Raw genomic sequence first — 27,624 nt, 5'->3', positions numbered from 1 at the left:
CTCAATACAAATTTTTTTTTTTTTTGTTTTAATTGATTTTTAAAATTTGTCCTGTTTCACTACAACACAGGTGGAGCCGTGGTGGATGGCTACTACATAGATATACTGACATATACAGAATATACTGTAATGTAGTGGGGTGAATGAGGAGGCTGGACAAAGACCAAATGCTTCTGCAGCCATCTAGGTAAAATTCTGTTTAACTGAAACAGAAAAATAAGAAAATCTAACAAAAATATACACCTCAATGAGCTGTTTAGAAAATACCGTCTTCTCTCAGGAATGACTAGGTTACAGGCTCTGGCTTGGGTCTGCACAGAAGCAAGATCAGCATTGGAATGAGATGTCGCCTTCTGGGAGCATTCTGTTTCTACATCGGGGGGATTGGGAGAGACGGGACTTCCTTTGCTTCATGGCTGTCACAGGGTGGTTTCTCAAGGCTATGAGGGGGAGAAAGGAAACATGACTGTTAGCGACAGTGCCCCTTTTTGTCCTGTGGCGGTACTACTTACTTTAGGTGAACTTGGAAGGTGACCCTCTGGCGCATACGTGTGACAATATATAGTAAATAACAACAGAAGAGATGATAAACAGTTCGAGCACCATGGTGATCCCTGTATAATTAATCATTGAACCACAGAAAACAAAAGTAAACGTAGCACACAAGTGGTCACCTCTTTTCAGATGTGAGTAAGTGGTTGGCTGACTCAAAATGGTGACAGAGGCATTCAATGGTGGCGGAGTTTTCCTGGAGAATAGGAAGAAACAGGTTCAGGCAGTCAGGGAATAGATGTAATGTCATCGGTGGCGCAACTGACTGTCACTTGTTCTGCAGAGGGAGGAAGAGAAAAGGCATTAGGTGACAGTGCCAACCCCTGGCTGAAAATGTCATTAATTTTAGATGAGCCCTGAAGTTGTCTCCATTCTTTCGAATATATATATATATATATATATATATATATATATAGTGAACATTTTTGAACAGCCTACAAACATGGAAGAAACACGCTCTCCAATAACTAAGATTTACTGGTGCAGAATCAGCTGTAGACTTATCGCACGGCAAATGGTACCAGAAGTGGGGTGTTGTGCAAAAATGTAGGCAAGAAAGAACTTGGCAAAGAAAACATTATTTTTGCACTTGAAAGATCAGTGTATGGGTTTAATTCAATATTAGAGCTTCTATTCTAAATGCAAAGCAAACATGCCAACTTCCTAGTTGTTGTGTCTTATTCCAGTGATCACCCTTCAGATTAAAAGAACTCGAGGGGCTTCTTCCTCAGGAGTGTTCAGCTGAAGAGGCACATGAGCAGTGGCTGAGAAGGACAGAGAGAGAGCATGACATGGCTTTAAAGCATCCAAACCACAAGTGATAAGTGCCGCGCACCACCATCGTCTGCTGATCCTGCGCCAGTAAACCTTAGTTAATGGAGAGTGTGCTTCTTTTATATTTGAAAGCTGTTTGAAAGTGTGTTTTCTCTGTGAATAACCCAGCCCTCGAGAAGGAAGGCACAGTGCGATCAGTCACACTATAAAGTATATGTACTATATATATAAAATCCTAAGCCTAAAAGTGCAATGATTTTGTGCAACAATTTTATGTCACGTGTTTGTCACGCCTTAAATTGGACTTATTTTAAAACCTACATACAGTATATATGTTTGGTATCATTCTTTTCAGAATTTATTGAACTTTAATGCAAGGTTAGATTTTCAGATTCTTATTCCATTTTTAAATTATAAATTAAAAAATATCAAAAACTCGCATCCCGTGAGACAAGACTTTGTGCCAAAAGATTTAATCATGCCTGGTGCTGGAAATAAAAGACAAAGAGTAGGACAGCTGCTGTACAGGCTTTTAAAAGTTCGAAGCACAGCGCGAGATGCAGATCACATGGCACGTCAGCAGCAGCAAGCTAGCAGCTGATCGAGCAAAGAAGAGGTAAAATAAAAATACAACTGTTTGTTTCCATTGTATCACTGTTTAAGAGGGGGTTTCGGAGGAGCAACCGCATCTCCTTGGGGTGCATTCAGCCCACCCCTTCACAACGCGAGTGGCAGAGACGCAAAGTGGCTGGCGAGTAAGCTGTACTCTAAGACTCATGGATTTTATCTGTTATAAATTGTGTAGTTCATCCATGTATCCAAAACTAGTTTAACACAATAATTGTTAGTTTTGTACTTATTCAATTTTAATATACTGTATTGTCAGAAGTTTAAAAATACAACAGGATAAATAAAAAAGAAAAGTAATTTTTGTGCTAAATTCATTAGTACTCCTGAGCTGATGGTGCCTCCTCCTCCATTGGTCCTGTGCCATCAGTGTCTTATTCTTAAACTACAGTATATACAGTATCAAGATACAATCATTTTGACATCTGTTTCTCGATGCAGTCAATGCACAGTGTGATTTAAAATTGTTGGTTTTTAATCATCCACTTCATATTTTTGTTTTTTTCAATGTTTTGTTCTTCAAGGATTTTTCATCCATCCATCCATTATCCAACCCGCTATATCCTAAATACAGGGTCACAGGGGTCTGATGGAGCCAATCCCATTTATCCATTTGGCCCACACTGTATCACTACTCAGGGGCGTTTTGCAGTTAAAGTCATATCAGGTCTTGTCATTTTCCAACTTGCTTAATGCAGTCCAGGGTCACAGGAGTGCTGGAGTCTATCCCACCTAACATAGGGCATAAAGCAGGAATAAACCCTGGGAAGGGTGCCAGTCCATTGTAGAGTAAACATACACACACACACACGCACATCAGGGACAATTTAGAATTTAGCGTTGCCAATCTACCTTACCTGCAAGGGAAGAAACTGGAACACCCGGTGGAAAATAAGCAAACTCCACACAGGGAGGTCCTGGGATTGTGAATCGTGGTCTCCTTACTGCGAGGCAGTAGGACTGCTGCCCTGCAGTTAAAGCAGAATGAGTTAACAGGGCTGATGACTCTTATTAAGAAAGGAGGTCTCTTTCGTCTCTCACTGTGGATATTTCTCCAGGAGTTGTTTGTATTAGAACAAGCTCACTCTTTTGATAATTCATAATCAAGGTGTATCATAATTTTACTGATAAATAAAAAGAGTATGCCAAGAATTTACCATACTGTAACTTGGATAGTCCATCCATGCATTCATTTTGTAAACCTGCTTATCCAATACAGAATTGCAGGGACACATCTAATTTAACATAATCAATGTTGCTTTTCATCATTAGCATATTTCTGGAGCTTTAAAAATGAGACATGATAAATCAAAAAAGCAAAGCAACTAGTGTGTTAAACTCATTCTCCTCCAAGATAATCATGCCTACTATGCTATCTCATCAAAACACTTACCGTGTAGTCAAAACACAGTCATTTTGGCACCTCTTCGCACAGACATCATTAGTGAATAATGTGCTGTCAGCTTTTGTTTTCTTTGTTTTTACTATTGCTGTATATTTTAACCCATTTTTAACAATCAATAATTTTAGGATTCTTTCATCACCTTGTCACTCAGTGGTCAACCAATAGCTAGAAAAGTTATCCCAATATGGAACAATTAACACCCAAAAGAAAGCTTTAAACAGGATCTCACTCAGGCTACTAATAATATTGATGATATTCACCGGGTTTAGGTTAACTAGAGACTCTAAATTGGTCCGGTGTCAGCTAGTGGGCATTGTGATGGACAGTCCTCCTCTCCAGAATTAACTGCTGCCTTGTGCTCAGATCTAGTAGGATTGGATCCTGTCCACGACAGCCCTGAGTTGGATTAAGCAGATCTGAGAATGCTATGTGATGCAACCATCATCATCATCATCATCTATACAGAAATTTAACTTGGTGCTAGCATTCAAAGCAACAAACTCATATCTCTCCCAGCTTTCTTTTTCAGATCCCTTTCCATTTACTTGGAGCCCCTTTCATTCTTTCTTGTTCTTTTGCCAGGAGCGGGTTTATCCACACTTCTCTCCTGATAACGTGACTGTGCCAGCAATCATTTGTCATGGGAGTAATTTCCAATGACTTTTCCTGTTGCGAGTGAGCTACATTAGCCAAATTTCAGAAGATGATGAGATTAACATGCTTCAGGCCTTTCATATTTAGTTCCCTGTACAATTTACCACAAAGGTAGACTCGTGTCCATATCATTTTCCAACCAGCATTTTCAAAATAATTTTGGCTGCCATTTTGCATATTCCTTTATTTAACATTCTCAGGAGAACAAGTAACTAGTAAAGAGAGAATATTGTACACGATATGAATGCATTACATTTAACGATAGAAATCAAAGTGGGAAAGGTAAAATACATCGACCTTTGTTTTCAAACGTCCATCCTTCTCTCTCTGTAATACCTCGTCTTGGTCAGGGTCCCAGCATGGTGTCAGCCCTGGTTGTCTGTCAGTCCACTTTACCTGTATATCTGACTTTCTCGAACGAGATTCTGCTCTTTGCACTATTTTAATTAGCCGCTCACAACAGTCACGCTACACTTACATGTGTTCCTTCTTATCCTCTCCTGTCTTTTTCTGATAAGTAGATTTTCTAGCACTGCTTTCATAAAGACAGGTGTCAATGAATCCCGTTATTTTTTTCCATTTTCAAGTAGTGTAAGGGAATCTGTGTATCCTTCAGTGAGGGGAAGTCACTTATGGGCATATTTTGTCATTAGATTTGAATGTTTAATTGGCACCAGGAAATCCTGCTGTTGCGAAAATGTGGATTTGGGAATTTCCTTCTTTGAGACTAGAGAAAAGCCAAGCAAAATGACACCTTTTATTGACTAACTAAAATGATTACAATATGCAAGCTTTTGAGGCAACTCAGGTCCCTTCTTCAGGCAAGATGTAATGAGGGAATTTGGGTGTATGTATAGAGACATATGCAATGACACATTATGGAATTTGGGAAAGTACATCAGAGAACATAGACCTTCTTATCATGGGATGCCAGAAGTATCCCTAGGCAGTGTGTGGGGCCTTAATAGAGGATACTAGAAACCTCAGGTTTAAGTCCAAGTTTATATAGGAATCTCATCAAGAGCTATGGGAAGCATCATTTGGAGGGGATGGAAAACTCATCATTGAACATGGGGCTCTTTATAATGCGCAACAGTAAAGTTTATCTTGAGCCAAGAGCAGCTCAAGTTATAGCATTCATTTGGAAAAAGGAAAGGTACTTTATGGCACAGAGTGAACATGACAAATGTGCCATGCAAACATCTCCCTAAGTGACACAGAAAGAAGACTGTCTGTGTGGATCTCCTGGTCTGTGCAAGATTACAAGATGTTGTATAAAAAGCTCAGCTGAGCAGACGAGGTTTAGTTAGGTGGTCCATTGCCCTCATGTGCCATATGCAAGGGGAGCTCTAGGGAGGCATTTGCATAAGTGAGAATTTACAATACTTGAACTGAAGCACCAGTTTATGTCCCCTACCCCTTCACCATGTGACTACTGCACAATAAGCGTTGCATAGCAACAGACTTGGATAGGCGGGGCCAAAGGCAAATTCCAATGCATGGAAGCACCATCCATCCATCCATTTTCTAACCCGCAGAATCCGAATACAGGGTCACGGGGGTCTGCCGGAGCCAATCCCAGCCAATACAGGGCACAAGGCAGGAACCAATCCTGGGCAGGGTGCCAACCCACCGCAGGACACACACAAACACACCCACACACCAAGCACACTCTAGGGCCAATTTAGAATCGCCAATCCACCTAACCTGCATGTCTTTGGATTGTGGGAGGAAACTGGAGCGCCCGGAGGAAACCCATGCAGACACGGGGAGAACATGCAAACTCCACGCAGGGAACCCGGGTCTCCTAACTGCGAGGCAGCAGCGCTACCACTGCGCCACCGTGGAAGCACCATCCCACTCGTAATAATTAATATACACATTCACTTCGGTGTGACATATTATATTTAGTTTTAGTCCGGCTGGACTAGTAATTTTTTTTCTTTTCGGTATGTAGCACAAAAATAGAACAATTATCTTGCTGGTGAGTTATCTAGCCAAGAGACAGAGTGACCAGTTTGAATCCATCCATCCATCCATTTTCTAACCCGCTGAATCCAAATAGGGTCACGGGGGTCTGCCGAAGCCAATCCCAGCCAACACAGGGCACAAGGCAGGAACCAATCCTGGGCAGGGTGCCAACCCACCGCAGGACACACATAAACACACCCACACACCAAGCACACACTAGGGCCAATTCAGAATCGCCAATCCACCTAACCTGCATGTCTTTGGATTGTGGGAGGAAACCGGAGTGCCCGGAGGGGAGAACATGCAAACTCCACGCAGGGAGGACCCGGGAAGCGAACCCGGGTCCCCTAACTGCGAGGCAGCAGTGCTACCACTGCGCCACCGTGCCGCCCGACCAGTTTGAATCAGATATTTAAAATGAATATTGATCATGGCACTTTCTAACAAAGACAATTAGCAAGACACTGTGGGGCTGCTCAACTTAGTGGTCTATACCAGGGGTTCAGGGCCCGCTCTGAACCTGGAGAGCCACAGCGGCTACAGGTTTTCATTCCAATAATTTTCTTAATTAGTGACTAGTTTTTGCTATTGATTAACTTCATTTAATTTATTTGCTATTTAAGACTCAGACCCTTTAAGTCAGGGCTGAGCACGATCGGTCCTGGAGGCTTTTGTTCCAACCCAATTACTTCATGAGAAATCATACATTGCTGATGAAGCATTTATTGCTCAAGTCACATTTTTCCATCTCACTTGTTAAGATTTTGAGCCCTTAATTTCTTATCTTAGTCTTAAACGTCTGTATTCATTGTTTTAACTGCTCCTTATTAGCAATAAGATGGAAATGACAATCATCTAGTATATCTCTATATGTTCCTGTGTGTATTCATCACTCACTATTTGGTTTAATTGCGAAACTAACGAGAAAGGGAAGAAATGAAAATTACTCACCCATTTTAGACTTCAAATCACTTGTATCATTAGAAAGAAAAATAAAATCTATGATTCAAGAATGAACTGGCATGGTTGAGTTAAACACACACACAAGCCATGAAATGAAATTAGATCTACTATTGGTGAATATTGGCTTCTTATTAAGCAACTGGGTTGGAACAAAAACCTGTAGCCACTGCGGCCCTCCAGGATCGGCGTTGGTTACCCCTGGTCTATACCCTTGGCAAACCTTCTAGGAATTCTTTTAAAACATCAAAAATGAACATTACTGTAGACAACCTTTTTTCCATGTTTTTTCCTGAATATTGTAGATGTGTGGTTATCTGGACCACCAGTAATAGCTTCATAACCATAAGGTGCACATGCAGGGTCTGGAATGTCAGAGAGCTGTAGTCAGTTATGGATTTTATTTGAATTATACCAGGTAACCACGGAATAGGAAAACCAGATGGACATATGAGGTTAAGGGGGCTGATGAAGTTTTTTTTTTTTACTCAACTCCTCTGTGTATTTTTCTTTCCACTTTTTTATTGGCTTTGGCCCAGTAATCTATTTTGCAGATCTCAACTATTTTCAAGAACCTTAAACTGCAAGTCACTTTGGAAATGTCACTTCCTAACTGGTTCTAAAGAGAGACCCCAGAGTATCAACAAGGACAAGCAGTTTTTAACTTTATGGAGCTCATCTCAGTAAGAATCATTACTTTGTATTTTATTTATTTATCTTATTTCCCTGCAGGTGATCTTCCGAGCCTTGTCTTTTGGCAGCAGAATTGACGACCCCTATAGTGCCCATGTTCAGGATCAACTGAAGCTAACCAGTCTGAGGATCCAGCTGTTGAAGCAGCAAGAGTGTTCCTGCCAAAGAGGGGCTGAAAACACAGAAAAACCTCAGCGCTTTGCTTACTACGCCATTTACGATCTAATTGTACGAGGCAGCTGCTACTGTAATGGGCATGCAGAACAGTGCCAGCCAATCCCCGGTGCCAGTTCAACAGGGAAGAGGGTCACTGACATGGTGAGGGTATCTTTAAACTGACACTTCTAAAAATGTTTCTGTCTTCCTGTATGATTATTATTCAGAGTCAACTGCAGAATTGGAGGACTCTGTAGACTTTGTCCAGATCTCTTTTCGTTAGTATCCTCTTTATGATCCTTATTGTTCGTCACCGATAATTAAACAGAAGGCAGCTCAGTTGTCCTTCACATATCTCTGTCTCACCTACTCCTCTTCTATTGCTGGACAGAAACCTCCTAGACTCTTCTTTCCCATCTCTGCTCCAAATTGCCTCTTTGTCCATGTTCTTCACAACTTAAACCTTCTCAGTCTTACTACAAGTTTATTTCTGAAAAGAGGAGACCCTCATAACAATCCTCCCTATCCAGAATTAACACCAAGAAGACAAAAACAGGGCATTTTTACAGCATCAATAACTACTATAGGGGTGCACAAAGGGAGACCACAAAGTAAAATAAATAATGAAGTAACCAATAAAATCTGAGGCCCCCTTGATCCTAACTAACAAAACATGAACTGGTGCTTATCTGCTAGATTTGGCTCACCCAGTAACTTCCCACAATCCCACATTAAAACATTCAGTTTCTGCCCTTCCATCTCTCTCCGTCTCTGTCCTCGACCCTCTGTATCTCCTGCCAGCTGAGCTTCAACTCTGCCTGCCATATGCCTCTTGGTGCCCCTGTAGCCTTGAGTGCTCAGTTGTTCTTGAAGAGTTGGGGTTTTAAGGTTACTCTCACTTCTCCTTGCTCTTTCTTGGGAAAGCTTTGCCCCCTGTGTGCTCTCCTAAGACTTTGTTTCCTTTAGTAGGAGGCATTGCCAGTTGTGGCAATTGCTCTTTATCTTTATAAGGAGAGTATTAGGTATCCCAGACCATCATCCTGAGGTTCTTGGGGCGAGACTGCATGGTTTCAACAAAGCTATCTCTCTCTTCTCTCTCATATCTGCTGACACCCAGCCTAATGCCCATCTGGGGTAAGTAGGTGAGTCATACACAGAACTTACCACCCCTTAATATACTCCTGCACTTCCACTCTAATTAATGCAGCACCCTCCACTCTGCCTCTATGGCTGCTGGGTTTCTTGCCTGGAAGCTTCTTGAGGGACCTAACCCATCCTTTAGGCACCTTTATTGCCTAGCAAACCCCCTTCACCCCGGGCTTTCTTTTAGTGTCATCCTCATCCTCACTTGTAACTTCAAGGTATACGTTTGTTCAGTTATTCTCATGACTTCCCTGCTCCTCCTCTCCATCACTCCTCAGTAAGCGGTTTCAAGGCTTGACTTCATGCCATCAGGTTTCTCCTCTTCATTATTCACCCTTATATCAGATTAATCAGAAATCACATAAGGGATTGATGACTCTGCAAGTATAGTTACTTGACTATACAGAACTGATAAGTACACACCTTAGATAAATACAAGACATACAATGTAGACATATGCATACAAAGGGCAAGACAGTGCAGGAAATGCTGAAATTAATACATCTTAACTAAATGTAAGAATATTGTGAGATACTTGGTGCCAATATTAAGCAATTAGAGCCGAATGAACCATTCGTGAGCTTGATGGCCTGTTTAGTCTATAATGCCTGGCAGATGGGAGAAGATTCTGGCCAGGATGTAAGGGGTCAGTGATGATTTTCCTCACCCGCTTACAGGTCCTGTAGGGTGGGAAGATAGGTGTCAATGATCTTTTCTGCAGACCTGACTATCACGTGACCTGCCTGTGCTCCAATTGGAAAACCAAAACAGACATGTAACCAATTGTGTCACAGTCGCCTTGGATTAAGGTGTCAGCCAAATAAGTAAATGTAAACGATCCCAGCAATGGCAGTCATTAAGCCTAACATACCCTACGACTAGAAGTCGCATTGTGTGACGTCGGCTTTAATTGTTTTAGTACAAATGAGTGAGAGTGTATGTGAATGTGCACTATGAAGCACTAGTGCCACAGCTGTTTAGATCCATCAATAAAACATAGCAGTTTAAAACAATGCATGTCTATGGTAATTGGTGTGGAGGATTTAAAGATATTAGGCAGAATCAGTCAGACAGTGTAAAAACTAAACCATAATATTTGTTTGTCTTACACATTCATATGGGGCCAATTTAGTGTCACCGATTAAAGTAACACACAGATTTTTGAGACAACCAGCTATGGAATTCAAACCCAGAATGCTGGATTGTTTTACAATTTTGAAATGCTTCATTCTTTAAACCTTCAAGAGTAATTTGTTTACTGATGTTATGATAATTGCCTTCTTATTTAAGGGGAAAGCTTATGATGTCACACATCAAGACATACAATAAATCCCAGGGAGCAAGTGACATCACACGTGTGTGGTTCTTGAACAGCAAAATGTAAACAGAAAAGCAAAAAAATTAATTTACAAACAACTAATAAATTTAAATTCAAATCAGTAGCATAAAAATGGTCAGTAATGTCCAGAACCTGACAAACTGGCATTTGCTTTTCACTCAGTTCTAACAGAGTAGCATGCAGCTTCTTATTGCTCAAAAAGTATATTCAGATGTACAAAGGACAAGTGTTTAGGGTGGCACTGCAGTTGGCATCAGTATTATCATCTGGGTTTGTGCTGATAAGGACTCTCTGAGTGAATGTCGGTGTGTGTTTGAATGCGATAGACTGGCATCAGATTCTGGGTTGATTCCAGTGTCATTGCATTTATTTTTTAATTGCACGGCTGCAAAGTGCAGGAGCCCATCTACATTTCGCTATCTTAGTCACGGGAGTCTCCAAGTTTGCTGGACAAAGTGACATTCTTGGATATATCCAGGACTGTCAGTCTGTGTCAGCTCTGCTGGATCACTTTTTCCTTTAACGTGACTTGAAGCTGTTCTCAGGTGTGGAGTTAGTGAGCTGGTTTAAACTTGTTTACGCCGTGACCGCTTTATCTAATGTCACCCCCATTCAGCTCTTCTTATTATCCCAGGCTGAAGAATTCATTATAAAGTCACCCAAAGTCATGTCACACTGACACAAGTATTCAGACCCTTTACTCAGTAACCCATGGCGTAAAAGAAGAAGTATGCTTTCTCTATACCCACAGCCTGACAGACTGTCTTATTAGCTTCCCGAGCTTCTCAGAGTCAGAAAGAAGAATAATTTGGGATCTGAATGAGGTCAGGTAGGCACACTGACCTGAGATTTGCCTCTAAAGCAAGTTGACAGAACTAGGCCAGGTCCAATCACTTTCTGCTACATTACTTCCGCCTTTTAACAGCTCTAACCTGAGAGCTGTCAAATGCTGTCAGGCCAGTGGACCAGACACCTTGGTGGCAGCAACCCACTGACTGCAGTTCACTCTTCAGGCCAAGGAGAATAAATAAGTGTAGGAGGAGGAAGAGGAATACAGGATTCTAGTAAAGATTGAAGAAAGCTTAAAAACTTGCCCTAAATCTTCAAAATAAAATTCTAGCAGTGTGATAGAGAACAAACCAAAATCATACACACGTGCAAAAGACTTCAACTGAAAGAACAATACAGAAGCACAGTAGGAAAACAAAGGCAGTTGCACCTTTGGAAAAGCAATAGATATCAGTAATAAGAAGGGAAGGCAAAAGGAAGCACACTTTTGTCCAGCCTCATACATTATGTACCTCAAAGACCCCCTCCCATGTAAGTCACCCCCCTATCTGCTGGGAAAGGACAGGCCTATTGTGGCTTAAATCCAACCACAAAGCCTCCAAGAAGAGATTTCAGAAAATGCATGGTGGTCACATGTCTGTTGTAAAACACAGGATTTAGCCACACTGTAATGTCTAATTCCTTTCCTGTGATCAAAAAAAAAATGTAGTTTGTGGAGTACAATGAAACTCTTGGCACCTGTCCCAGGTCACATTTTGTTATGTCATAGTTTTTTGCTGCAATCATCTCATTTCATCTTTTCCTTCATCAGGCAGCACCTAATACCCGAGAGTGAAAATAGGAGTTCAGAATTTTTTGCAAATTTATTAAAAATAAAAACTGAATTATCACATTGGCACAAGTGCTCAGACATTTGACTCAGTACTTAGCTCAAGCACCTTTGGCAGCGACTCTAGCTGGGCATCTTCTTGGGTATGAGACAACAAGCTTCGTACATCTGGATTTGGGGATTTTTTGGCATTTGTCTCTGCAGATCCTCTTACACTCTGTCAGGTTGGTTGGACAATGTGGGTGGACGGCTACTTTCAAGTCTCTTCAGAGATGTTCAATTGGGTTCAAGTCCAAGGTTTGGCTGAGCAACTCAAAGACATTCCCAAAGCTCACCCTAAGGTGCTCCTGTGATGTCTTTCAAGTGTGCTTAGGGTCACTATTCTGAACTCATTCTGAGGTCCACAGCACTCTGGAATAGGCTTTCATGAAGAAGATCTTAGTACTTTGCTCCCTTCAGCTTTTCCTCAACCCTGACTAGTCTACCAGCACCTGTTGGTGGAAAACAACTCCACAACATGATGCTGCCACCATCATGCTTCACTGTTGGATTGGTATTGAACAGGTGATGAATGGTGCCTGGTTTCCTTGAGACATGACACAACTCTTGGTTTTATCAGCCTAGAGACTCTAATATCTCCCTATCTGAGAGTCCTTTAGGTGCCTTCAAGCCAACTGCCATGTGTATTTTACTGTGGAGAGGCTTCTGTTTGGCACGTTGTCATGAAGCCCAGGTTGGTGGAGTTGTTGCAGTGGTGGTTGTCCTCCTGGAAGTTTCTACAATCTCCACACAGGTTCTCTGGAGCTCTCCAACATTGACCATGGTACTTGGTACCAAGGCCTTTCTCTCACGATTGCTCAGTTGGTCAAGTGACCAACTCTAGGAAGAGCCGGGGTTGATCCAAACTTCCTCCATTTAAAAATTATGATGGCAACTGTTCTCTTGGAAATCTTCAGCGCTGCAGGATTTTTTTTTTAGCCTTCGCCAGATCTGTGCCTTGACACCATTACTTTAGTACATTTACAAAAATGTTTCCAAATCCTTTATGTACTTTGTGATTTTGGGGTATTGAGAGTTGCTTTATGTGAGGAAAGTATGAATTTAAATGATTTTTGCACAAGGCTGCAATATAACAAAATGTGAGGCTGCAATATAACAAAATGTGAAACAAGTGAAGGGTCGTAAATACTTTTGGAGTCCACTGTATGTGCTTCATCTCTATTTAGATCATTTCCACTGAGGCTTATATGCCAGTTTCCCCATCCTAAGTTCACTGCACTCCTCCTAACCTCACACCCATATGACTAAGGAAGGTTGCCGGTTCGAGCCCCGTAAATGCCAAAAGGGACTCTGCTCTGTTGGACCCTTGAGCAAGACCCTTAACCTGCAATTGCTGAGCACTTTGAGTAGTGAGAAAAGCGCTATACAAATGCAAAGAATTATTATTATTATTATTATCATCATCTCTGGTTGACTCCTGTTCTCCACCTCCTCCTCCTCCTGCTATCACATCCATGACTAACTATCTCCACCTGAATTTGAACTTATGATTCCCTCACTGATGTTTTCTCCAAACCCAAAACCTTTGTATGCCAGCACAGCTTGATTTCTAACTTTCTGTTGTAACATATTGTCCTCCACCTCTGGTGGACTCATACCTGTATGCACAAGGCCTCATGGCCAAAGCCCTCCAAATCCCTCAGTCCTACCTGATCAATGTCTTTTAGGCCTTGCATGAGAGTTTCTCATTTCTGCCTAACAGTTCTCCCCAGCTTGGTCTTCACCAAGCCTCACACACCAATTTCCCAACTTCTACCGGTCTATGCTCCTCCCAGCATTATAGTACATATACTGTAGCAGCTCTGCCTTGCCTGTCTCCTCTTGCTCTCACTCTCATGTCACTTAACTTTTTGGGACTATCTACACCCAACTTCACATCCTGCATTTCTGGTTCTTCCAATCTTTCTGACTTATCTGTTTCTTGCCTCACACTTGAGCTTGACATTTCCTCTTGAACAGTCTCATTTTGATGTCACAGCCCACATGTCCATGCCCTCCTTCAGTTTTCCCCTGCTTTTCAGCCCTTCCTAGATCACCTCCATCAGCTCACACACTGCCAGTCACTGGCCATGTCTGGCTGCTCTCTCCCTCTCATTCTACTACAGTGACCCAAAGTTCTGAATGACCATTCTTTACCAACTTTCACATCCCACTTATTCAAGCCCACAGAACACTCTCCTGTTGGTTCCAATCTACATCTGGATTTCTGCTTCAATAGCCTCATCTTCACCTGACTGTCTCCATTGTGTTTCACAATCATAACCCTTCAGCCCAGCCCAGTCAGTGTCCTCAAGACCTCACTCCTCAAATCTCCATACAACACCACACATCACATCCTGACAAGCCAGACTCCTTTCATCTGAAGCTAGCGATACTGTGGATGCCATCCTCAGAGAAAGAAAGCAATTAAGGAGATTCCTGATGTTGGCTCCAGCTCTATCCTCAGATAGATTGACAATTATGTGCTCGATTTTTACAGCACAGTTTTTCAATGAGAGCCAATCCCTTATTTGCTTCTTGAGCATGATGTCCACAAGCTTTTAATGTTCCACCAGTTGTCTATGCTATACAATGCTAGTATGGACCAAAACCTGTAAAGTACAGGGAATGGATGTACAGAATGGGGGCTGGGGGGGGATTTGATTGGACATGAGGGAAGGCTTTGTTAAGTTGTGTCATTTTCAGCTTAATGCAATCTTTTCACCAAAAAACAAGAAGAGTATACAATACAGTACATTAAAACATTTTAACAATAAAAATGTCAGTTAACTAATGACAGTTTATGAAGAAAATTTTCTTACCTTGAGAAGACAAAACGCAGGAGGAGTGATGAGCAGGATTGTCACAGTTTTTATCATCTGTTCCTGAAAAACTTCAAGTACTTCTTGTAGAGCTTTACCAACAGATGAACAGGGCAGAGCAGAACCAACTTAGGAGATCTGTGTAAAACAAGCACGCTGGGTCAGATGCTTGAGATTCATTCAGATTGGCCTGTTTAACTTTTAACTGTACAGTACTCTGTAATTTAATTTAGATGTTTCCCTTTTTTTTGTCATTACCATTCCCAGCCTCACATACTATCGATGTGTGGAAATTTTCACTACATAACCTTGAATCAAAGTGGATATCATTTCCACAGATCTCTGCTCAGTGGTCCAAATTAATTACAAATAGAAAAACAAAATTAAGGTTTTCACCTCCTTCAAGTCAGTGTTTAGTACATGATAGCCACCTGTGTGTGCAGGTCTCTATAACTTTGCACATCTGCACATTGTATTTTCCCCATTCTTATTTGCAGAACTGCTGAATCTCAGCAGGTTTCATGGGCCTTTGTCAAGACCTACCACAAATTCTCACTTGGATTGAGGTCTACACTCTTGACTGGGCCACTCCAGGTCATTCACATTGTTGTTTTGAATGTACTCCTGTGTAGCTTTGTCTTTATGCTTGGAGTTGTTGTCTTGCTGGAAAACAAATCTTCTCCCAAAGTGCAAATTTCTTGCAGACTGCATCAGGTCTTCTTCAAGGATTTCCCCATGTTTTGCTGCATTCACTTTCCCTTCATAAGCCTCCCAGGGTCTGCTGCACAGAAGCATTCCCACAGCATGATCCTGCCACCACCATCTTAACGGTGAGGGTGGTGTGTTTTTGATAATGTGCAGTGTTCAGCTTGCTCCAAACTTGGTCTGATGGGCAAAAAGCCCAATTTTGGAGTTATTAGACCATACAGATATTCTTCCAGCTGACGTCAGAGTCTTCTATGTGTCTTCTGGGAAACTCTAGCTGAGCTGTCACATACATTTGTAACAGTCTTTCTCTATGTTACTCTACACTAAAGATGTGACTGGCAAAGCACAGAAGTAACCGTTGTTGTCTGTATAGACGCTCTGGTCCCAGCTGCTGTAGCCTGTAATTTCTTCAGAGTTCTCTTAGCTCTTTTGGTGGCCTCCTTTACTAGTCAATGTCTTCTTGTTCGATCACTTAGTGTTTGTGGACTGCCTGATCTGGGCAGATTTCCAGCAGTGCCGTACTCTTTCCATTTCTTAATGACTGATTTAACTGAACTTCAAGGGATATTCAGTGACTTGGATATTCTTCTAGTCTCCATCCTCTGATGTGTGCTTTTCAATCAGCTTTTTAGAGAGTTGCATGGAGTGGTCTTATGTCAGTACCGTGTAGGTCAGGCCACCAGTGTAACTCACCACAAGTTGAACCTTCCAGATCAGGAGCATTTAGACTACAATTCAGTGAAACCCCAGACAGGTGACCAGTGGGCTACACCAGTGCCGAGTTAGGGCTGTCATATTAAAGGGGGTGAATACTTACATGATCAGTTATTGGCGTTATACATTGGTAATTCATTCAGATCACTTTGTAGAGATGTGTTTTCATTTTGACATAGAGCAGTGTCAGAAAAGCTCAATTAAAGTCAATTTGATTCCGTTTTGTATAACAATAACATATGAAAACTCCCAAAGGAGAGAATACATTTTATAGGCACTACATTGATGTGGCGGCACGGTGGCGCAGTGGTAGCGCTGCTGCCTCGCAGTTAGGAGACCCGGGTTCGCTTCCCGGGTCCTCCCTGCGTGGAGTTTGCATGTTCTCCCCGTGTCTGCGTGGGTTTCCTCCGGGCGCTCCCCTTTCTCCCACAGTCCAAAGACATGCAGGTTAGGTGGACTGGCGATTCTAAATTGGCCCTAGTGTGTGCTTGGTGTGTGGGTGTGTTTGTGTGTGTCCTGCGGTCGGTTGGCACCCTGCCCGGGATTGGTTCCTGCCTTGTGCCCGGTGTTGGCTGCGATGGGCTCCAGCAGACCCCCCGTGACCCTGTATTCGGATTCAGCGGGTTAGAAAATGGATGGATGGATGGACATTGATGTATTTTTAATTTTATATTCGAGGAAAAAAAAATCTGTCCTACTACAAGAATTTTCCATTTTTTACAGTGTCAGTAATGTATCAGCAGTTAAAAAAAAAAGTTGCATAGTGAGGTGTTTTGGCCAGCAAACAGCTGACAGGGTTTTAATAAAGGGCATCAAACTGTGAACTAAGGGGCTTTGCTTTAAAATGGACACTAGATAATGCCTTATGAGATTCAAGATGGACCACCCGTTTACTGATGAGTAAAACTGTCCACAAGTAGAGATTTGAGCACACAGGGGCTTGTCTGACAGTCTGTCTGACACGAGCACCTGACTCAGCGGCCGCAGGCAGTCAATGGACTCTGCAGGAAATTACAGATCTGCTAACGATAAAGCACGGAGTGCAGGCCAGGGCCCCACACCAGCAAGGTGACTTGTTAACCAAGAGCATTTGTTAGATATTTCATCTCACTCTTCTTATAGACTGAGGCCCAGCGTGTGCATAACAAAGTCTTTATTTACTTGTGCATATATAAATATATACAACCTGTGCAACCCGACTAAGATGGCTTGAAATCTAAGTAATCAACGCAGACCTCATATTTTTATTTGATACATGGGATGTCTATTCAGTCTGGTATAAGAATACACACCTAATCTCTTTCCCTCATGTCAGCCTTTTCCATTTTGGATAGAGCCACCTGTTTTCACTGCTCATCAAACTCACCACTCTTATAGTCCCAGTGTTTTGCTGGAATAATGTGGGCAATGGTCGCTACTGCATTGGCCAGATTTAGCAACTCTAGTCTACTCATCACTGGGCTTCAGTTTTCTAGCATACACGTCAATTTATCATTATTCTAAAACATAAACTACCCACCATGTGAAATTATCAATCATTAGCATTGCAGCTATAAACTTAATTCACATGGAACTGCTGAACAACAGAATAGGTCAATAAGATTTTTAGACTCCTATTGGCTATTTTTATTATCGTTTCTGATTTTTTATCCTTTCTCTACACGTTTTTCCTATTTCTAAAATTTTCTTCCTAACCCTAGCAACCAGACAGACACACACAAACAGACAACTTTTATCTTATTAAGTTGTATAAATATATGTATGGAGAAGTTCAGTCAAAAAAATATTAATCCCATATAACAATCGGATTAGCTACAGTACAAGAAGATACTTATATATATATATATATATATATATATATATATATATATATATATATAGGTCTCATCACAATCTGAGATTTGGGTGGGTACCTACCAGGTAATGCTTCGGTTGGTCAGCCAGTCAGCAGATATCCTCCATGTGTCCAAGATTCGATCCCTGCAAAGGCAAGCAAAAGTGCATACACCTGATGAGCCCCAATTATATATATATATATATACGCTGTGAGTGGAAAAAAAACACACCAAAATGTTTTTCATCACATCTTCAACAATAGTCGGCCGATTTTGATAAAATTTGGAACACTATATAAACTTGTGAGTAATTAATACAACTGTTGTTGGAAAACATATTACATACACTTTGTATCAAACATTAAGTAAATCAGCCGACTATTGTTGAAGATGTGATGAAAAACATTTTGGTGTGTTTTTTTTCCCCACTCACAGTGTATATATATATATATATATATATAATTTTTTTGTGGTTTTGGCTGATATATTCTTATAGAACTAACTGGCTTATGTCATTTTTTGGGAATCGGTGCTATTTAATGCGATCTACAAATAAACCTCTGTTGTCCTGGGAAAGAGTGGAGACTGGTTTCTCAGAATCATTTTGAAGACACTCAAGAAGGGCAATAGCGTACAATAATTTATTAGGCATTTTTATTAACTCTAAACACTTAGCTGATTTATCTTGAAACTGGGCTACAGTGCCTCGCTGTTCACCAGATGGTTACACTTAGCAGGTGGAAGGCGTGCCTAGTGTTGTTATAGGGGCCACTTATTGGCTAAATGAATGAATGTACAGACAAAGACCCTAATCCGTTATCTTTACTCTCCTCTCTTATCACTTTTCCCCATTGTAAACATTAACCCCCTAGTCATAAAGAATTGCACAACCATTCATTGTAAACAGACAGCATTTCTCTACTTTGGTTGGATTGTAACTTTTCTCCCCTATAGTTTATAGAAAATAAACACTGGGATTATGATTAGAATAAGCAGTGCACCTTGTATCCTACTCCCCCTGTCATCAGCTTTACGTATCCAGTAGTTACCTGCTAGTGGTGGTTAAGGAATCAGGATGTCTTTTAATATTCTGGTATCTGTTGCTTATTCTTTCTGTTTGTGATCACTCATTATGCAGGTTCATGGCAAGTGTATCTGTCAGCACAACACAGCAGGAGACCACTGTGAAAAGTGTGCTCCGTTATACAATGACCTTCCCTGGAGACCAGGAAATGGAAAAACGGGTGCGCCCAACGAATGCAGAAGTGAGTCTCTTTTTGAAATCAGTCGTATCCTTCGTTTATGTAATTTTCATGCCCACCAACTCACTGCAACTAGTCCACAACTCGCCCTGCTAAATTCACAGAAGGCACCATTAAATGACCACTTTGTGTTGGTTAGAGATATGGCTACATATTAAGGGGCTAAAATCGCTTTTTGATGGGATGCCCCACAGGCTGAGGTTCTATAAATTACAGAGAGTGTGGGAGAAGCTTAATGCTGGTCCCCTTTACTGGCAGTGGTGGGTTGAAGGTTACCTGAAACTAACAAATTTCTCACTCCATAGTGTGAATATCAGCGTGGTTATGAGAATGTGACAGGAACCTCACAGATGTATGAAATTTTGATAAGAACAAGTCATTCAGCCCAACAATGCTTGTCAGTTCAATACACCTAATTTCTCTGAAATGAGAGGATCTGCTTCTCCAGAGTTAAGCTGAAGAATTTTGAATTCTGATATCAAGTTACAATGCAAGGGAGATACAGGGTATGGAAGTCTTTCTACATCATACTTCACAATGCCAGCAATTTTGAGTTACATATTTCATTTAAAAATCTGAGTGAGCCAGAGGCAGTCATGGTGCACTTCTGTAGTGTGAAGTAACCAGGAAGCAGATTTGATTTTGCCTTCATTCACAGGGGTAGGCTTGTGTGTGTGAAAGATCTCACAATCACTGAGCGCTCAGCTGACCATACAATGATAATGAAGGAACAATATAAGAAATAAGGCATGCAGATGTTTTGAACCTTAAAACAGAAGAGAGATTTGACTTTTTGATAGGTCATGTTTTATGTATCATGGCAGAATGGAATAAAAAGAAAAATGGGCCGAGATCGCAGCTGAATTCCATGAAGTTGTATTAGGCTATCAGAAAAAGAGGAGAGGGGTTAGGGTTACAAAACGTTGGAAATGTGAAACTGGAAAATCATCACACAATCAAATGATATGATATTCACATTCAAAGATGTGAAAATGGCTCATTGATATGTTTTTGTATGGATGAATCTGATCCATTTGAATATAGCTGCAAGAGACCAAACTGGAACTCACACTTGGAGGCATCATTGCCAAGGGTTGAAATCTCACATGATCTCACTTCTAGGAGCATGTTGGCAGAATTCCTATACGTGAAAAATCTGATTCTGAAAACTGAAACCAAGAAATATAAAAGATCTATAACAACGACGTCCTATGGGTAAAGCTGTAGGAGTCAGCTGTCTAACTAGATCTTAGGTGTAAACTACCACCAGATCTGATCCCTACATGTTAGTCTCCAGCACAGTAAAACATGAATGGAGCAGACTCTAGTAGATTCAACTCCAGGGCAAGGACATATATGGATGTAATTTCTAGAGGTATGGTCACTGAATATGTAAGCCTGCCTGGTATAGAGATGCAGGATTTAAAGATGAGAAGGAAGAAGAAGATTCCTCAAGGTGAACCTACGAGGCAGTAATTTCTTAAAGGACTTGATTCAAATGAACAAAGTTACAGAATATAAAGATGTGATTGGACAAGACACCTAGAGATATCACTACAGGATCTTAAGACCTTCTTGCCTTAGGCTGTACCTTTTGAAACTGCTAGATATTGAGATCTGGAATTGATAGCATCTTTGGGGTACTTCCACTCTATACTTACACATTAAAATTAGACGATAAGAAAGATCCAAATCTTGGGGGGGCAAGTAGCATCATACAGAGATTTGACTGTAGAAGTCTCTTAGATCTAAAACTGCAGCACAGTAAGGAATAAAGCTGTAGGACAGTGTGAAATGACTGGATCAGCCTCTATGGGGTGCGACTACAAAATAGTGAAATCTGATTGAACCAGATTTACAGGATGAAGATAAAACTCTTAAATGTAAAGCTGCAGTATATTGAGGGTCTGAAGTATTCCCTTCCTATGAAAACAAAGCACAATGAGATCTGTTTGAATTCATCTGCAGGACTACAACCATAAGACCATTAAATCTGACTGGTTCAGACACCAGAAGGGCTCAGTGCGGGATACGTGAATCTATCAAGACCTCCTAGCTGAAAACCAAAGCATTGCACGGTTAGAACCCTAGGACTATATCCACAACATACTGAGACCAGAAAAATTGGATTCCACAAATTATAGATTTGAAAACATCCGGTTGCATTGTTTAAAACTGCAAGATACAGAGATTTTGCTGAATAAGACACTGAAGTGTAAAGTTGTGCTACAGTAAGATCTTTTGGAATCTGGTTTCTGGAGATAAAGCTACATAATACTGAAGACGGAATTTGTTTTTGCAAGAGGTACAACTGCAAGACAGTGAGATCTTATTGTATGAAACATCTATAGATAGTGCTGCAAGATACTGAGATCTGTAATAGTCCACTTTCTAGGACTTAAGCTAAAGGAAAGTGAGATATGAATTGTGAAACCACAAGATCTGATTGGATCAATTACTTGGAGATATTGATGCACCACGTACATATTTGTTAGGTGTAAGGTTGAAGGATAGTAAGATCTAAGGGTCCACTTCCTCTGGGTCAAGGTCCAGGACAGTGAAATATGTAAGAGAGGGTTTTGCAGGGGCAAAGCTTCATGACAGGGAGATCTGACTGAATTCTCCTATGGAGTGTATAGCTGTAATTTGAATAATGTCAGATTTCTAAGTGTATTAAGGCACAACAGCATATTCGGATTCAGATGTCGCAGGACTAGGCGTCTCTCTAGATTAAAATCTGTGAAGGTTAGAAAGCTGATCTTGAGATTTAGTTTCTCAACTGATACTTTCACAAATGAAATTTCATTTTTGTAGAGGTCGAGATAAATGGGCACACATTCTACTGAATGACTTTAAATGGTGATTGGGTTAAACAACTTTCTTAAAATCAGTGCCTCTTTAGTATTTATGTCATGTTGTCCCTCTGATAGAATGCCAATGCCATGGTCATGCTGACAGCTGCCACTTTGACCCCACCACTTGGCAAGCCTCAGGGAAACGCACGGGAGGAGTCTGTGATGGCTGTAAACACAACACTGATGGGAAGCGATGCCAACGATGTCGAGCTGGGTACTACCGGGACCAGGCGCAGCCTCTGTCCTCTCCCAGCATCTGCAAGCGTGAGTTGAAGAAGCTTTTCACTTCTGGATGCAAGCCAATCGGGCAGTAGGGTTCATAAATTAGGTCTCCGAGTCAGTGTTTGAATGCTTACTTCTTGCCCTATCATATTACACAACTTTTCTAGTGATTTTCAGTCTCGGACTTCCTGTAAATAATCTTAGCAAGTAATAAGCTCCTGTGAAATATCATTGAGAAAACGTCTTCAGAAAAAGCATGCAGAGTCTCCAGATAGGCAGTCAGAATAGACTTTACTGTGCAGCATAGCGTAGAAAACCATTGCAGTGCACACAAAGCCTGTCTCAGTTCAATGAAGTGAGCTCCGTGTTCTGGGCGAGCCTCATATTTATTACAATTCTTATCTCAAAATATCCCCGCTTCACACTGTTTCTCATCACCTGCTTCACATGCCTTTTCTCATAACAATCACCCCATCTTGTAGACTTTATCATATCACTAACATTGCCTTGTAGACTTCTCCAAATAACACAACAAACTATATCCCAGTAGACCTTCTCATAGCAATTTTTTTCCCAATCTACACTTTCTCATAACAGCCATTCTGGCTTGAAGGATGCATTTGCCAACTTGGAGTTGAGCATAACCCAATTACACCTCCCTTCATTCTCACGTTCCTAATCCTGGGCTGTTAAGGATTGATGGCCTTTTGATTAATCAGTTCTCATCATTAAGTTGGAATCGAGGACCCCACATGTGAATTACTGGACCACTTATTTAATAATTACTTGCTGTACCTACACCCTTAAGGCTAAAATTACAGGCAGTTGGGTCGGTAAGTGACAACATGCAGCCTCACTGATAAGGACTAAGCTGCGGATGGCCTTGAGCAGACAAGCATGGTGCTTTCTGGTGCTATTATAATGATTCAAAAAGAAGCATTGACATATAAGCTTAAATGTTGTCTAAAATATATAATATGCGTGCTAATGTGGAAACCAGCAAATATAGGTAGCTGTGCAGTTAGGCAGTGGCACACAGCCGCACACTGTCTCTGACTTGCCAGCACAGGGGCTGAGCTGCTGGGAATGGAAGCAGGCAGGCCTTGGGCTCACAGGCATCCGCTTTAAACAGAGAAAAAACTTAGCCTTTAATAATCAACTCTTAAACTCTTATATAGCTCACGCTGGCTAACACAATGTGGTTTGCTTTAACGTGATCGCCTAAGGTATTGATAAGCCTTAATATATAAATGTAAATGCCATCTAAAATGTTTATATGTTTCGGTACTAACATGAGAGCTTGCTTAGCTTTCTAAAAAGCTAAATGTCTGTGAATAGTTGCGGAAGCTTATTAATCTTCTGTTTAGTTTTCTGTCTGTCAGCAGCCATGTTCTCAAAACAAAAATCAGCTCAGCTCACTCAGCTCCTTTAGAGAACACAACATCCTTAACTCATAGAAGTTCAAAACAAAGCAAGTGAAAAAACAGGCAGGCCAGCGACCCTTATGGGAAAATAAACTGTGACCTTTTAAGCTGCTTCAGGCATGAGCTTTTAATAGCTAATAGCACTAAAACTAATAATAAGGCACACTGATCCTTAATCTATATTCTCAGTATGCTCCCTGTCATGTAGTCTGACATACCCAGATTTTGTCTGATGTCTTATGGCAGGCTTGTGTGTATGAGAGAACTGATAACCAATGGCGTTCACTCAGGCGTACAATGCATATAATGCAGCAATAAGTCTATTTTTGGAGTCGTCTTTTTAAAGTGTGACTCCATAGGCTGACTTAAACCACACCATGCAACCAATACTAAAATGTGATGAAATGGGCACTGAAAGTGAATGGTTAGGATAGAAAATGGTAGTGAATGTTCATTTCACAAAGTGTTACTTAAAACCCACCTAAGAAACTTCTTTAAATAAAGACAGGTGTTAAAACTTTACCATGAACATTCAAGACTATGTCACATTAGATGATATTTCCAGTAATTTTCAGTGGTATCCTTCATGTATGTAATTTTCATGCCCACCAACTCACTGCAACTAGTCCACAACTTGCCCTGATAAATTCACAGAAGGCACCATTAAATGACCACTTTGTGTTGGTTAGAGATATGGCTACATGTTAAGGGGCTAAAATCGCATTTTGATGGGATGCCCCCCACAGGCTAAGGGATGGGAAGCCCTTTTCATTTCACATATTTAATTTTGGAAAGTGTCAAATTAAATAAGGATTCCATAGCAAATCAGAGACGGTTAAGAAAGAGATGGGCAGTATGTTCAGACTTTAAATTGATTTTCTTTAACTCTCCCTGGTATCAAGGGGTTCTGAGGCATACTGGATTGTCACCTAAAACCTTTCTTTCTCTATTCCCAGCCTGTTCCTGCCACCCAGTGGGCTCCATCAACAGCTCTTCCTCCAAGAGGAGCAGATGCCATCCTAAGAGTGGGTTCTGTTACTGCAAGCCAGGAGTAGCTGGCCCACACTGTACCCAGTGCATGATGGGGTACTGGGGGTTTGGTGAAGCTGGCTGCAAGCCATGTGAATGTGCCCGTGACTGTGACCATCACACAGGAGAATGTCTGGACAGGTGAGGCTTCTTTTGAAAAAATGGCATAAAGCAGTGTGCACCAGAGGTGACACTATGTGGCAGGTTAATTTTCTTTTTTTTTAATATTGACAGTTTTGACCACAAGCCTTTTGACATCATTCCTTTTAGGGATAAAATCTCTACCCTCAATCATTTAGTGACCAATGACAGCATTGAGGAATACACATGGGAAGATGAGCAAGGATTCTCAGCCTTAAGACACCCAGGTACATATGCCACATGTCTCAACTGTAGCAAATGTTTGTCTCCAGGGAAGGGCTGCTGTCTTTGGAAGTGCTTCCGAATTGTATTGCTTCTTTGACCAAACTTGCACTTCCAGGCGTGTGCCATAGAGGGAGCAGAGTCTTACAGTTTCCACTCCAGCAGATGTACGCAGTTGTATTATTTACTTATTCAATGCCATTGGCGTTAACCCTGAGTGTCTCTTGAGCTTGGAATTCTATGTAAAAACGGTTATTTCCAGGTTTGGAGTGACTTGGAACTATCCGCTTTACAGTGTTAAGCCTCATTAACAATTGGGAAAATATTCTGTTGCCATCTAGTGGATGAAATAGCATCATGCTTGAAAAAAAAAATCAATATCCCCTATGCATTTTACTACTCTGTGGTAACTCATCAATATTCATGAGTGGGACGGAGCCTTCAGTTAAAACACACAATGGCATGTAAATGAGAAGCTGTAAAGCCAGATTTAGAACAAACTTATACTGGACCATTGATTCAATCAAGCTATAGTGAAGACAATGTGCGTTGGTCACCAGACACTGACACGGATAGTTAAACTGATGCATATGGCACTGCACAACCGAACTGCTAATTAAGCACATTTTTAGATTGATGCAAAATACTAAATGTTGGTCAGAACACTGTCATGGCAGTTAATGCTGCTGGTCTGGCTTTGAGTCCCAAGCAGCTCATCATCTGCATGCAGTTAGCTGACTCTATCTACTTTTCCTCCCACATACTGAAGACATATATGTTCATTGGTGACCAGATTGGCCTGGCCCGGACCACGTTACAGCCTGATATTCCACACAGAGTCTAGTGCTGACAAAATAGGTCCGAGCTCTCTGTAACCTATCAACTGACTACCTGGTTTTCACAAACAAATGCAGAAACAGCTCCCCACTCCTGTCAAATAATTAGGGGCTGCTTGAAATAAACTGGGAACTGAGCTCTATCTTATATAAGAATAACCACCCAGTGATGATTCTCTCCTTTCTTCTCTCCTCCTGCTTACCTGACCTGACCTGAAAGAAAAATGCATCTGCAAGGAAAAGAGCCTTGGAGGGGTTTCAGATTTTTGCAAGATGAAATTTGCTTACGGTAAGCACCTTGGATTGTCCTGGACTCAGTTGTTTTGCTTTCTTGGCTTTTCCACCCATGTCCTATATGGTCCGGCATGTGACCTGATGCAGTGACATACATATTGTGAATAGAAAGTGATACAGTTGTAGCAGGTCCTGTTTTCAAAGATAAAAGAAGTTAAATTCATACCAGCAAAAAGTGATATTGACAACTCAGAATGTCCCCAATTAAAAACGATGACCTAACAAGCTAGTTTGGGGTCTGACTGTACACTAGTGGTGGAGCAGCTGGTTGATTCCCTCACAGGGGCTTTCATTTAGACAAGCAGATGGACAGACAGACATGACATTGACTACAGGTGCTTTTGAATTTTATACTAGCACACCTAAAATATCAAATAAAGTGACAGCATTGGCATGATTGCAAGTATCCTTTTATTATATGGAAAAAGCCACCAAGCTATCACACATTGAGTCACATTCACATCTACCACTTCACCTACCCACACCACCTGACAGTATGGCAGCGATGTTGGATCCCAGATCACAATCAAATGATATTAAAGGAAAAAAAAAAGAAAAGAAATTATAAAAAAGCATGAACAAAGGCTTAAGGTCAATCAAGTGGCAGTAAAACAAGACAATCTTAATATTCTAAAGCTGTGTTTCTCAACCGCTGGGTCACAACTTATTAATGTTAGTGGGTGGTGGGTCATGAGTGGGTTGCCACTCAACTTTCCAAGGGTATGCCCCTCTCCCCTTGGTGGGCCATGAAGATACTTATATGGGAAAAAGTGGGACACAACAGACTGCGAAGCACTGTCCGAATAATAGGTTATAATAACTGACAGATTTAGCCTGGCCCAGTGCTGTTGGAATCCCCACCATCCGGAGACTAAATGGATGGACCACAGTATATCATATGGATGACTTACTGTAACTAATGTAAGTGGTCTTGAGTTGTTAAACACCATGTGTTAGCATTTGCTTTGAACTGTGTTATGAAAATGATCAAAAAGGAATGGAAAGAAAATCTTATTTAACAAAACTGAGTAGGCACTGTGACCATTTTATAGCAAACCTCTTTCACCAACAACAGGTATTATTATAAAATACTTCCATTAATGTCCTTTAGCATATAGGGCTGGTGTCTCTTTATGGAATCCCTCACCTCAAATTTTTTTATGGCATCATGCAGTCAAATAATAAGATTAATTCAACTCAGCGAAACTCTCACTATTATTCCGGTTCAATTAAATACAGTAACATTCTCTAACCGTCAAGGGTATTATATACAGTAAAAGTACACTAAGTGGGACCCTGCTGCCCTAACTCACACTTGCACATGCCTTC

General features: G+C 41.1%; 1 protein-coding gene and 1 long non-coding RNA gene across 3 annotated transcripts in view; one reads left to right on the top strand and one right to left on the bottom strand.

The window, feature by feature from the left end:
• The window catches only part of si:dkey-202e22.2 (netrin-4), a 42,612-nt gene that overhangs the window by 7,681 nt on the left and 7,307 nt on the right, over positions 1 to 27,624 (top strand). The window contains exons 3-8 of one of the 2 annotated variants that reach the window (XM_039771285.1): positions 7,676 to 7,954; positions 19,149 to 19,275; positions 22,203 to 22,391; positions 24,730 to 24,943; positions 25,037 to 25,170; positions 26,222 to 26,290. In XM_039771285.1, coding sequence (XP_039627219.1) covers positions 7,676 to 7,954; positions 19,149 to 19,275; positions 22,203 to 22,391; positions 24,730 to 24,943; positions 25,037 to 25,170; positions 26,222 to 26,290 — 1,012 coding nt within the window. The remainder of the gene's footprint in view (positions 1 to 7,675; positions 7,955 to 19,148; positions 19,276 to 22,202; positions 22,392 to 24,729; positions 24,944 to 25,036; positions 25,171 to 26,221; positions 26,291 to 27,624) is intronic. The other variant, XM_039771287.1, reaches the window with a different exon arrangement.
• On the bottom strand, positions 56 to 27,624 carry LOC120540458. The gene is made up of 5 exons (XR_005635813.1): positions 26,299 to 27,624; positions 18,093 to 18,155; positions 14,754 to 14,891; positions 675 to 829; positions 56 to 440 (listed from the first exon to the last, which is right to left on the bottom strand). It is a non-coding gene; the product is annotated as an uncharacterized LOC120540458 (long non-coding RNA).

The sequence above is a fragment of the Polypterus senegalus genome, chromosome 12 (genome assembly GCF_016835505.1).
Source record: "Polypterus senegalus isolate Bchr_013 chromosome 12, ASM1683550v1, whole genome shotgun sequence".
Classification (NCBI taxonomy): Eukaryota; Metazoa; Chordata; class Cladistia; order Polypteriformes; family Polypteridae; genus Polypterus; species Polypterus senegalus.
The sequence above is the reverse complement of the archived record's forward strand: the minus strand, read 5'-3'. Positions and strand labels throughout refer to the sequence as shown.